This window comes from Canis aureus, chromosome 21 (genome assembly GCF_053574225.1).
Source record: "Canis aureus isolate CA01 chromosome 21, VMU_Caureus_v.1.0, whole genome shotgun sequence".
In the NCBI taxonomy this organism is placed as follows: domain Eukaryota; kingdom Metazoa; phylum Chordata; class Mammalia; order Carnivora; family Canidae; genus Canis; species Canis aureus.
The window spans coordinates 39,083,046-39,095,339 of record NC_135631.1 but is presented as its reverse complement, the minus strand read 5'-3'; the positions used below and the strand labels follow the sequence as shown (position 1 = coordinate 39,095,339).

At 40.7% G+C, this 12,294-nt stretch overlaps 2 protein-coding genes across 12 annotated transcripts in view; one reads left to right on the top strand and one right to left on the bottom strand.

Moving 5' to 3' along the window:
• The window catches only part of FBXL13 (F-box and leucine rich repeat protein 13), a 204,777-nt gene that overhangs the window by 93,213 nt on the left and 99,270 nt on the right, over positions 1-12,294 (top strand). For all 10 annotated transcript variants that reach the window (XM_077863928.1, XM_077863934.1, XM_077863930.1 and 7 more), the window contains 2 exons: positions 6,000-6,052; positions 10,138-10,238. In XM_077863928.1, the coding sequence (XP_077720054.1) occupies positions 6,000-6,052; positions 10,138-10,238 (154 nt within the window). The remainder of the gene's footprint in view (positions 1-5,999; positions 6,053-10,137; positions 10,239-12,294) is intronic.
• Positions 1-12,294, bottom strand: part of LRRC17 (leucine rich repeat containing 17) — a 29,104-nt gene that overhangs the window by 10,223 nt on the left and 6,587 nt on the right. The window contains exons 2-3 of one of the 2 annotated variants that reach the window (XM_077863941.1): positions 3,831-4,022; positions 2,567-3,386 (exon numbers count right to left, since the gene is read on the bottom strand). In XM_077863941.1, coding sequence (XP_077720067.1) covers positions 2,567-3,386; positions 3,831-3,848 — 838 coding nt within the window. In that variant the 5' untranslated portion in view covers positions 3,849-4,022. The remainder of the gene's footprint in view (positions 1-2,566; positions 3,387-3,830; positions 4,023-12,294) is intronic. The other variant, XM_077863942.1, reaches the window with a different exon arrangement.

Below are 12,294 nucleotides of genomic sequence, written 5' to 3'. Positions count from 1 at the left end.
CCTGGGAGTAAGAGGTTTAAGAGATAAACTTTAAACTTCTGGGAATCAACAATACACCATGATGAAAAATAAACAATCAACTGAATCAGCAGATTTATATCAACCATAGTGAAAGCAATTTATATTGATATTTAAAGACAAAACTACCCTTCATTTTGTAATCTGAAAGGTCTGTTCTCTGATTTATGTAGTCATTATCGTTTGGAGGAACTTGAGTTGTCCTTCCATGGATGAGCCAGTGTTATTATAAAGTGTGTATGCCATGAAGCTTTATATTATTTCCAGTATATAAATGTATATTTTAAAACAAGGGACATTATCTGCCCCCCTAATTTATGGGACATACCTGGAAGTTGCATTTAGACAACAATAAGTTGAGGAAAGAAAAAAAAATTAAATGTATCTGTTTTTATAAGCTGATGTTTGCCAAAAGAAAATGAGGCAAAAAAAAAAAATGAGGCAAAAATATCATGGAAAATAAGAAAAGGCAGAAATAGCCTCATTGTGAAGGGAAATGGCAAAGAGCATCAAAGCCATAAAAGAGGAAGATATTTCCCTTCATATTATTTTTTTTAAAGTAGCCTCCACATCCAGGGTGGAGCCCAGGCTTGAGTTCACAACCCTGAGATCGAGAGGCAATGCCTAACCGACTGAGCCACCCAAGTGCCTTCGTGTTATCTATTCTTAAATTACAGTGTAATTTAGCTGTTGGTCTTCAATTTTGTGTTAATGGCATTTTTTAAAGATTTTATTTATTTATTAATGAGAGAGAGAGAGAGAGAGAGAGGGAGAGGGAGAGAGAGAGAGAGGCAGAGGGAGAAGCAGGCTCCATGCAGAGAGCCTGACGTGGGGCTCAATCCCGGGTCTCCAGGATCAGGCCCTGGGCTGAAGGCAGCACTAAACCTCTGAGCCACCCAGGCTGCCCTTAATGGCATTTTTCTTAATCAATGAACCTAACTGTAAGTATTTTCTCCTTATCACCTGACGTAGCAAGTGCGAATTAACTTTAGATTGAGGGGAGAGCCTCTGTTGTATTCATGTAATTTTTCTTTTTTTTTTTTTTTCATGTAATTTTTCTAAATCAAGTCTAGGGTTAGAGGCTTTGTATTAATTTCTTGAATATATAATTTAAGCTTCTAATCTAAGCATCCCAAAGGCCCTCCTAGTACAACATGCTCTTCAGCATGGGGCACTAAGTACTTAGTGCAACAATGTCAGGGAAATTCTACCCAATCTGGCTGCGGAGAAATGGCATAAGCTGACTTATCTGGAATTCTTTGATGCTTCTACTGTTGAGGCAGTTTTTTGGTTAAACATGATCAGATTAAGGAGGATGGCAAGATTAGGCAGGCCAAGGTTCAAATCTTAGCTTTGCTGTTTACCTTTCCATGTCACATGGCTGTGATGTGCTCTTACCAGGTCCCGCCTCTGGAGTCTGGGAGAGGCAAGGCTTGGGCACTTCTTTGCTGATAAATGAACACATTTACTCCTGGTTCAGGTTGCCTGCTGCTTCAGCCTCAACTAATTCCTGCCTATGGTTCCCCCGAAAGGAGCCAAAGTCTCTGGGTTGCTCTTAACCTTCTCTTTCTGTTCTTAAAGAAATGAAACAAAGCAAAATCTCCTAAGATAAGTGGAAGAAATAGCACCTTGCTCTGATGTGACCCTAATCCAATGACATCTAGCTTTAATTGAATATTACGTATAAGTCATCAATCCATGCAGAAATGCAGCAGACACTGTCCCACAGGACAGTTGTCCAGGGTGGATTAGCAGGTCCCAGACCACACTTTGAGAACGTCTTTACTAACCCATCAAGACCACTACTGAAAGTTCCCATTTTCTTATTTTGTAAATTAATCCTGTATATGGAGACCCTGCACAGTATCAGAGCAAGACTGTGTGGGACGTAAAACCCAGCAATGATTTTTCAGGAAGAAGTATTCTGGAAAGAGTTCATAATTCTTGGATTAAATACTTTCAATTTAGTTCTTTCAATATTTTTTGGTTTTAATTTGGGAACAGGAAAGATACAAGATGTTAGCAAGCATGTATTAAAACCTTGACACCAATTCTTAGAAGTACAGACACTGGTGGTCACCACATCCCACCTTGCCTCTCTCTCGTGGTCCTGTCACCTGTCTCCATTTACACATGATCCTCCTTGAGGTAATTTCCCCACGGATGCATGCCATGTTTTTGCTTTCAGTCACATTATGTAGAGAGCATTTGGACCTGTTTTTATACCCCTTGTTTACCTAAATTCTGTTACGCTGTGATATAAGAAAAGGAGATTCTTGACAGCCACAGCTTTTGATTAGCAAATTCAGAGTAGGACCCAAGGGGCTACCTTTCCTAAGCAACTCTACTGGCCCGCAACCACCAATCACTTGGAGTCTGAACCCTGGAAAAGCTTGGAGTAAATTCCATGGTCCCCGGGGAAAGATTTCTGGGGGAAGTCGCACCAGAAACCCCAGGCACGTTGGGGTGTAGGGTGGGGGTTATAAGATTCAGAGATCATTTTTTTTTTAATCGCCCATGAAAATGAAAAACTAAGAAACTTACAGACCTTTCCGTTTGCAGTCCAGTGTTTGTATGGGAAACACGTAATTGTAGCAAAGAGAAGAGTCCACCTCGGGCTTGATGACTGGGGGCCTCCCGGACACTTGGGGTTTCGGGTCTAATTGTTCCCTCTCCTCTTCATCGCACAACTGTTCAGGTTTTATCTGCCGCAGTTTTTTGTTTTTTAGCTCATGGGGGCTTTCGCACTTGGCGTAGTTCCCCAAGTTCCGGTTTCTTGGGATCTGCAACATTGAAATTAGGGTCTCCATCTCACAAGTGCAGTGCCAGGGGTTGTCGTAGAGGCGCAGGTAGCCCAGGAGAGGCGTGTAAAGGAACACTTCCTCCGTCAGGACTTGGAGGCGGTTGTGCTGCAGCAGCAGGGTGGTCAGTTTATTTAAACCAAAGAAGGCCTCGCTCTCAATCTTGGAGATCTCGTTCTGCTGCAGATCCAGGGTTTTCAGCCTCTTAAACCTGGAAAACATCTTGTCCTTCAATATGCGGATCTTGTTCCTGGCCAGCAGCATGTGCAGCAGATCCGGAGGCCAGTCGGGCAGCACGTAAACCAGTTTCCTTTCCTGACAGTCCAAGTACTTCTCGTGGAGGTACGTGTAGGCCTCGCAGGGGGGCCCCGAGCCCCCCCGGGCGCCCCCCGCCCGGCCCCGGGCGCCCCCCGGGCTGGCCTTGCGGAGCTCCGCCGCCTCGCAGAGGCCGAGCAGCATCACCAGGGCGACCGCGCGCATCCTGACATCCAGCTGGCCCCGGGCCTGGACGGACGGACCGACGGCTTCCTGGGCGCTCCGAGACCCCACGCACGCGCACCGCAGTCCCTAGGCCGTGCGAGAAAACACTGTGAGCCTGGGGTGCCCGACCCTGAGCAGTCTCACAAACACATGCGCTTCCCTTACATTCGTACTGTACGGTGGTGTGATTGACGGCTGACGTCATGATGTATGACGGCATATGACATGATGATTCGACTTTTGCATATGTTGTGAGATAATCACCTCAATGAGTATATATGTATATAAAAATATATTCATTTATTTATATATATATTTTATATATAAATATATTTATAAATAAGTATATTTATATATATAATATATATATATATATATTTTTTTTTTCAAAGCAAAGACATTGCAATGAATAAAGGCCCAGCCTGAACGGTGCCCCCTCCCGCCCACCTGCTTTGGTGGCTGCACCTTGGGGCCCTGGGTTGGATGGAAGCCTCTCCTGCTGGCTTCACTGTGTGACCTCAGGCTACTTACCTCAGCCCTCTCCTGCATCTGTGAAGTGGGGCATGGATGCCTCGCAGGAAGCACTGCTGCCAGGAGGAGACAGGCTCAGGCGCCTGAGACTGCCCAGGGCGAGTCTAGGGGAAGCACCTGGCTGTGTTAGGGCTTAGCAGTAGGAAGAGTGAAACAGTGGATTCAAGAAGTTAAGGGGATTCTTCTTACAGCCTTGAGGTGTGCAAAAAAAAAAAAAAAAAAAAGAGTAGGTGTGCAATGGCTAGGTCCTCCCAAGCTTTTTTTTTTTTCTTCCCTGTACTATCTCCCCATTAACCAACCATATTCAATGTGAGATCCAGAAATGCTGGAAGTATACTGCACCGGCCTTGTCAAGTCTTGCACATGTTGGCTTGGATGTCACCTAAGCAAAGCCTTCTCTGACCACTCTGTTTAAAGTGCATCTCTTCTCACTTGCTAGCCACTCTCTACTCCCTTTTTTTGTTTTATTTTGCTCCATGCTACTTATCACCATCCATCAAAGTAGATATGTTACTTATTTTGTTTGCTGTCAGTCTCCCCCAACTAGGATGTGAACTCCCCAAGGGCAGGGATTTTTGTCTGTTTTGTTCACTGCTGTATTTCTAGCATCTGTAGAATCTCTGGCACGTAGAAGGCTCTTGGTAAACATTTGTTGGATGCATGAATTACTGACTTTTATTCTATAAAAGTAATATCATCAATTTTGTTACGACATTGTTTTGAGACTCTCTTTTCTTCCTTCCTAAGTATTACTGATGACTTCTAAGATCTGCACATTGCAAAGAATTGTTTTCATTTTTAAATTCTGAAAGTGATTTTTGGTTTGCATTTATTACTTAGGACACAGTCCTAATTCTTGGCAAAGGAAGAAATGCTCAAACTTGATTTATAATTAATAAAATTTCTGTTGTTATTTTTGTGGAGCTAAGTGGTTATGAGCAGCAGATGTGTTTTCTGTTCATGGTAGCAGTGTGAATGCCAGGATCACCCCCTTGCCGGCGAGTGTTCCTGCTTGATGGGGGTCTCCCCCACCGAGAATGACTTCCCTCCCTTTGCCTCAAGCATTCATCCCCTTTACTGTTTTGTGTCCTCTCCCCTAGATACTTCTTTTCTGTCTCTGATTTGGAGTTTCACTTCCTATCAGTCTAGACCCAGGATGCTGACTATATAACACTTGGCTCTCTAGCTCTTTGCATACATGTATCATCTTTCGTGCAAGACCATAAGTTGGGCAGTTGCCTCTGGTCCCAGAGTTAATCAGCTACTTGGCCTTTCTGATGCTCCACTTCCCTGTCTGTAATTCACTGTAAATTGTACGTGAATCTAATTTAAACGAATCATAAATATTTTGTTAATTATAATGCATGCTGAATTATTTGTAATATTCATGCTGACGTATGAAGGGATGTTTGCTGATGCCTATAACTTACTTTAAAATGCATACAAAATAAAATGGATCGAAGGGCAGATAGATGGATGTTATTAGGTGAATATGTGATAAAAGCAAATACAGTGGAGTATAAATAAAATCTAGGTATATTCATTGTACAGTTCTTCAAGTCTTTCAACTTTTCTGTGTTTGAAGATTTTTATAATAAAATGATAAAAGAAGGGATCCCTGGGTGGCGCAGCGGTTTGGCGCCTGCCTTTGGCCCGGGGCGCGATCCTGGAGACGCGGGATCGAATCCCACGTCGGGCTCCCAGCATGGAGCCTGCTTCTCCCTCTGCCTGTGTCTCTGCCTCTCTGTCTCTCTCTGTGTGACTATCATGAATAAATAAATAAAATCTTTAAAAAATATAAAAAAAATAAAATGATAAAAGAAGACAAAAATGAAAAAATGAACAAAAAGTCATGCCACAAAAAAAGCAGGTTGGTTTTCCTCCCAGCTAAAAGCTCTAAATATATACTATTTTTCCCAAAGTAGTGTTTTCCTTTTTTCCCCCTTTCTTCTGTAATCCTTAAATGATAATAAACATGTGTATAAATTTTAATTTTAAAGCCAAAAGAAATCGGTTTTCTGGGAAAAGGAGCATATACTTAGAACAAGTTACTTGCCAAGGTTTTTGTTTATTTTCTAATGAATACATTGCATTGAATGTAGGAAGAAAAATTTTAAGTTTAAACATTTGCACTATGTTGTTTAGTGATGTTTAACCTGTTTGATTTAGGCCTCTGTAGAAATCTGCAAGAGCTGAATGTCTCTGACTGCCCAACACTCACAGTGAGTATATGAAACTTATTTTACTGTTATTTATATAGATTCAGACTTGCTATATTGGAGTGCCAATACACAGAGATTTTGCCAGAATACATGCCTGTGAGCTCATTTAGGATCAAATGTGTAAAAAAGCAAAGTATGTTAAACATTGGCAAGAAATTTTATCCCGTTTGTATAATGCTATTATTAATCCTGTAGCTATATGCCCAAGGTTGGAGTCCCTAGAAGGTGGAAACTATTCAAGAATTACACAAAAATGAACTATATTTACATTTAAGGCCATATGTTTGTGAGACAGAAAAAAACAGGGTCCCAGTAGAAACAACGGGCTCATTTTAATGGTCTTTTTTTTTAAATTTTTTTATTTATTATTTATGATAGTCACAGAGAGAGAGAGAGGCAGAGACATAGGCAGAGGGAGAAGCAGGCTCCATGCACCAGGAGTCCGACGTGGGATTCGATCCTGGGTTTCCAGGATCGCACCCCGGGCCAAAGGCAGGCGCTAAACCGCTGCGCCACCCAGGGATCCCTCATTTTAATGGTCTTTATGGCTATCAATTGTGTGCCAATGAAGATGGAAATGTAACCCTGGGTAGCTCCTTCCTGCTCTCTGTCTCCAGGCTTTTCTTTTACTTCCCATCTATCTTCCATCCTGTGAGCACATACATTTTCTTTTCTTTTCTTTTTTCTGATTTTTGAAAATTTAAATTCAATTTGCGAACATATAGCACATGTACTTTCTAAAAGGCAGATCTGATCATTTCACTCCCATTTTCCATCATTTATACACACATTTGTCAACTACACTATTCAATAAAGTCAAAGCTCTTTAACGTTACTATATCTTGGAGACCCTCTGGTTTTGCCTCTGCCTCCTTTTCCACCCTCATCTTGCTTCAATTCCTGCACACACATTAAGTTTCAGCAACCACACAGTCAACACTTTCTTTGCTGCATGAGCCAAGCTACTCCTTGCTCTTTGCTCAGACTGAGTTCCTCGCATGGAATCCCTTTTTGCTTTGTCCTCAGGTGTTGCTTTCTTCTTTGTCAGGCTTTAAGGCTTACTTTAGGTACTACCTCCTTTATCAAGACAGTTCTGACACCCAGGGCTGGGTTCGTTGCTGCCCCTCTGGGTTCCTATAATAATTAGCCCTAATCACACCATTTATGCCTCCTCCATTTGCCTAAGATGCCCAAAGGGCAGGAGATGTGTCTTATTATCTGTGGTAGTCATAACACATTGCACAGACCTTGGCACATAGTAAATACTCTGTAACATTTGTTTAATGAATGAAATTGTGTGGAAATACTGAGTAGGTAATGAATCACATGGCCTAGAACTTGAGATTCCATCTTGGGTTGATGTGTCTGTATTCTTAATTAACATTACAGAAGTGAATATGATCAACCTAGAGAGAGAAAGAAGGTATGTAAAGAGAATTTAGGATTGGACCTTGCGGATTGCTGACTTTTAGAAGTAGGCAGAGGAGAAGAGATAGAGAAGAATCGTAAGAGAGAACAGTAAGAGAAGTAGGGTGAAAACAGAAGAGTCTGACTGTGTCACGCTCTTCAAACTCCAGCATGGCACACACGCACACCTCCCAGCGTCATCATTATAGTTCTTTTCAAGCTTCTGTTTAATTCTGTGGATATTTTTAGTACCTACTACATTACATTAAAGATATGTTTATCTTTATGTATAAAGATATGTAGGGAATTTATATGCTATAAAATACAAGTGTTAGAGGCAATTTAAAGTGAATCAAGTTTTAGTTCCTGCCCTCAAGGGGCTTCAGTTCTGCGCCTGAATAAAAGATCATAGTCTTTAAATTTGGCTTCCTAATAGGGAAGTCAAAACAATGCCATCTGCACTGAATTTGTGAACATCAAAGTCTTTTCCAATTTTGGAGTCTAATACTATACAGGGCTGATAATTTTATCCAGCTACATTTTACTATTGTCTTTCTCTTTGAAGCATAGTCTGAGAGACAGGCTTACATTTAAGGAGGAGTTGAGAAACGTTCATTCAAAAAGCTGGCCTTATGAATATATTATTTTCTAAGAAGCTTGCCTTATGAATATATTACATTCAGAAAGATTTGGTACATTGTGGACAAATTCAACCGTTTTGCAATGAAGACATGCAAACAGTTTTTGCATTTATGAGCTCAAGCATTTGGGGATTGAACCCTGAGTTTTTTTTAAATGCTGAGAATAGGATTCATCTGATGTTTCTTGGATTCCAAGCTCCTCCAGACAGGAAAATGCAGTGAATGGTTTGCTTCCTTATCTTAAAGGAAAAATCAGATTCCTCTATGGTGCATAAAACACACTTCCTCTTCCTGGCCCCACATTTTCACCTTCTCTGTGGCTAGCTCCCTAAGGGTAGATAAACCAGCTTTCTATCCTCTCTTTACCCATCTCATTTGCATTTTTGCCAGTCTTTCAATAGGTGCACAATCACTTTGATATTTGATTGGCACCATGAACATTTTTGAAGACAGATTTTGTTTATATTAAACTACAATGCCACTCATTATGATTATTCTCCCCATTCTTTCTGGGAAAATTGTACTGTATACTTTAAAAAAATCTATCCACATATACCTAAATCTTGCATTTTAGTGGTGGAGTATCTAGAAAAATTGCCGGCAGCTTGAAGGCAGTGGCAAGAATCCAGTGTTTGTTGAAGCCCTGTACGTGCACTCATGTGGTGTCAGCACCCAGAACCTTTCCTATAGCAGAACTACCGCTTTTGCAACTGCAGGATTTTGTTATTGTAATATCCTTGGCTTCGGGAAATAGGAATAGAATGTTAAACATTGATGATCCTGCTGAAAATAAACCTTTGCCATCCTTAGTGGTGTTGGAGGGAGCCATATTGAACACGCACAATTCTTTCCTAAACCATATCCCCTCGCCAAGTGACAATTTGCCTCTTCCTGCAATGGCCTATTCTTTCCAGGACGGATGTGCTACAAATATTTAAAACTAGCTGACCTCATTGGTGTTCCTGGGGAGACTCATCAGCTATCATTAAATAAATAAAAACCTGCTGCTACTTACTCATACTGGAACGTCTTATAAATAGTTACCCAGATGAGAAGCAGCTCCACCACAATCAAAGCTTGCAATTTATCTGGTCTTATAAATGTCAATTTAGAGCTCAGGCTTGAAATGACTGTTGTTTTCCTGTCTCCTGTCACAGTCACTGTTCTCTTGTACCTCAGTTTCAACTCCCTGGGGGAGGGTTGCTTGAATCTTTGAAAGTCTCACCCACAACACGCTCAACACTGAAATTCAGGCTCAACACGTGTGTAGCCTACATTTTACTTCAGACCATCTCAAGTAAATTTGTTGAGAATCTGTTTAGCTGTTTTAATATACTAATAGGACCACAAAAACTTCATTACACCCATTCCCCCCCATTTATATAAATATATATGTGTAAATATTGAATCACTTTTAATGAAGTCCAGTTGAGAGCATTTACTATTCCTGTCTTCAGAATGATTTTAGCAATTTTAAAAATAGATCACGTTTTGGGGCGCCTGGGTGGCTCAGTTGGTTAAGCATCTGCCTTTGGCTCAGGCCATGGTCCTGGGATTGAGCCCCACATCAGGTTCCCTGCTCAATGTGGAGTCAGCTTCTCCCTCCCCCTCTGCCCCTCCCCTCACCTGTCTCTGTCTCATAAATAAATAAATAAATAAATAAATAAATAAATAAATAAAATCTTTAAAAATGGATTAGGTTTTAATCACTTTTATGCATCTGAGGAGCCAGGAGTGTTTGACACTTCGAAACTTGGGCTCAAATTTTCTGTCAGAGGTGAACTTGCAAGGGTTCAAATTTGAACGAAGTGTCACTGTTATGGAATGGGACTTTATCTCCAAAGAAAAGGAAGGGGAGAGAGTAATGAAGCTTCGAACAAAACCATCACCTTCTGTTTAATTTGATTTACAATTAATAACAAAGAATATGAAGAGACCAAGGCTTGCATATACTTTTTGGGAGCAGGGAGAGAGATAATACGGAAATAACAAAGCCTGTTAGACTTCGATAAGATTCTTCCCTCTGTTTCTATGCAGGATGAATCAATGAGATACATCTCCGAGGGCTGTGCTGGAGTCCTGTACCTCAATCTGTCCAACACGACTATCACTAATAGGACGATGCGACTCCTGCCAAGGTCTTGTGTTATCTGTATTGCCCTGAAAACACTTATGCTCCTCTAGGCTCTGGCTTGCTCTAGCATTCCCCAAAGGCAGCGTTCCTCTTGCCAACACCCCACCACCGTGGTAACAGGACCGCTGCTGTCAAGTCCCCAAGCTAGTGCCTATTCTCTCCGTCCTGGGTAGACCTGGGTTAAATAACTGGTCCTCTCCTTGGTCAGCGTTTTTGTGTCACTCTTGGAGCCAAGTGCCCAGTAGCTTGAGTTAGGCTACTGCCTGTCTCTTTCAGGTCCTCCTTCCTCGGCAGGGGAGCCTGGCTCTTAAATTCTAGTCCCATGTCTGGATCCTTGACAATGGAACCCCAGTGTCTTCCCTCCTTGGACCCTGAGCACTGCAGTCCCACATTCCGTGTTGCCATGCTCTGGTTAACCCGCCGTGCTCTGGATCTCCACTACCTCCAGGAAACCTGATACTGGTTGTTTTTTGATTTATGGACTGTTGACAATCCTGAACACAAATGTTGCTTTTCCTCAGCCAGTGCTTCTTTGAGGGAGAAGGGACAGAAGAATACAAGACATCACCAAAAGTTGACAAGAGTATTTATATTTATGTCATTCAACTACCACTTATTTTCACCAAGGAAATATGAATCAGGAAGAGTGGATAATCATGTTAGGAGAGATTAAAAACATTTTACAAACTATTGTGAAAAAAATGAACCATTTTTGAGATTCTAACTTTCTGGGATCCTTTGAAAAATGACAGCAAAGCATTTGGAAAAGCTAGAGAAAATTCTATGTGGCAGTTCTCCTTATCTTCTGTCTCTAATTGGTTTTCTGGAAATGTGCCAGCCTAAAAAAAGTGGTAACATATTTTCTGTTTATCCCATTAATTGAATTTCCACTTGTAGTCAAATCTATCAAAACTTTCCTTTAAAGTTTCTGATACTTTTAAACATAAAAATTTTTAAACACCTTCCAGGTGTTTGATGTCACTTTTTTTTTTCTTGTATGATTTGTTTTTACTTAAATCTATAATCAATCTAGAATTTATTTTGGTAGATAAATGAAGCAAATATCTAACAGGGTTCATCAAACTATGACTCGTGTGGTCCAAAGCCTGACTTAGGGCAGTCCATGAGCTAAGGATATGTTTTACACTTTCAGAGTTGTTAAATAAATAACCAATTACTCCAGCATCATTTATTGAATAAACCTTTTCTCAAGTGATGTGTGATACCTCCTTATATATCTAAGATTCTTATATAGGCAGTAAATGCTCAAAACTCATCACTTTCTAATATTGTGTACACATTACTATCACCTGTGTTCTGGAGGTTATGTATGTGCATTGAATCTGTATGTGAAAATACTACATAATAGTTTGCTACTGTGCATCTCTTCCCAACTCCGTGTTCAGTAACCTCTTATTGGTAGCTTGGAATCAGCCACCAGTCAGAAGTATTCTACACCCTGGGAAATAGCAGACAATACAAATTAGGGCTTGACTTATTTTTTTGTTGATTGTTTAGACTTGAGCAAATGATGGAGAAAAATAATAAAGCAGATTAAATTTAAAAGTTCATCGTGTTTGGGGTGCTTGCATGGCTCAGTCAGTTAAGCATCTGCCTTCAACTCACATCATGATGCCAGGGGATTGGGGTGGAGCTCGATCCCATGACCCTGAGATCATGACCTGAGCTGAAATCAAGAGTTGGACGCTTAACCAACTGAGCCACCCATCTGCCTCCTGTACCCCTGTATTTCTAATCTTTATGTTGGTGTATTTTAGATTTGCCTTTTATATGAAGCATATAGCTAACTTCTAATTTAAAATGTTTCATTCTGCCTTTTTAAAAGCATAGTTTAGAAGATTAATATTTCCTTCCAAGTGGAGTGTTATGGTCTTATTTTTATCATCTTGTTTTATGTTTTTGATTTTTCTGTTGCTGTAGTCCTTGTTTCCACCTTTTGCTACATAAACTATGCTGTTGACTTTTATAGTCTTAAGGTATTCAGAGGTATGTGCATATTCTGTTCTGTATTCCAATCAGTGGCTATTTGTATGGTTTTT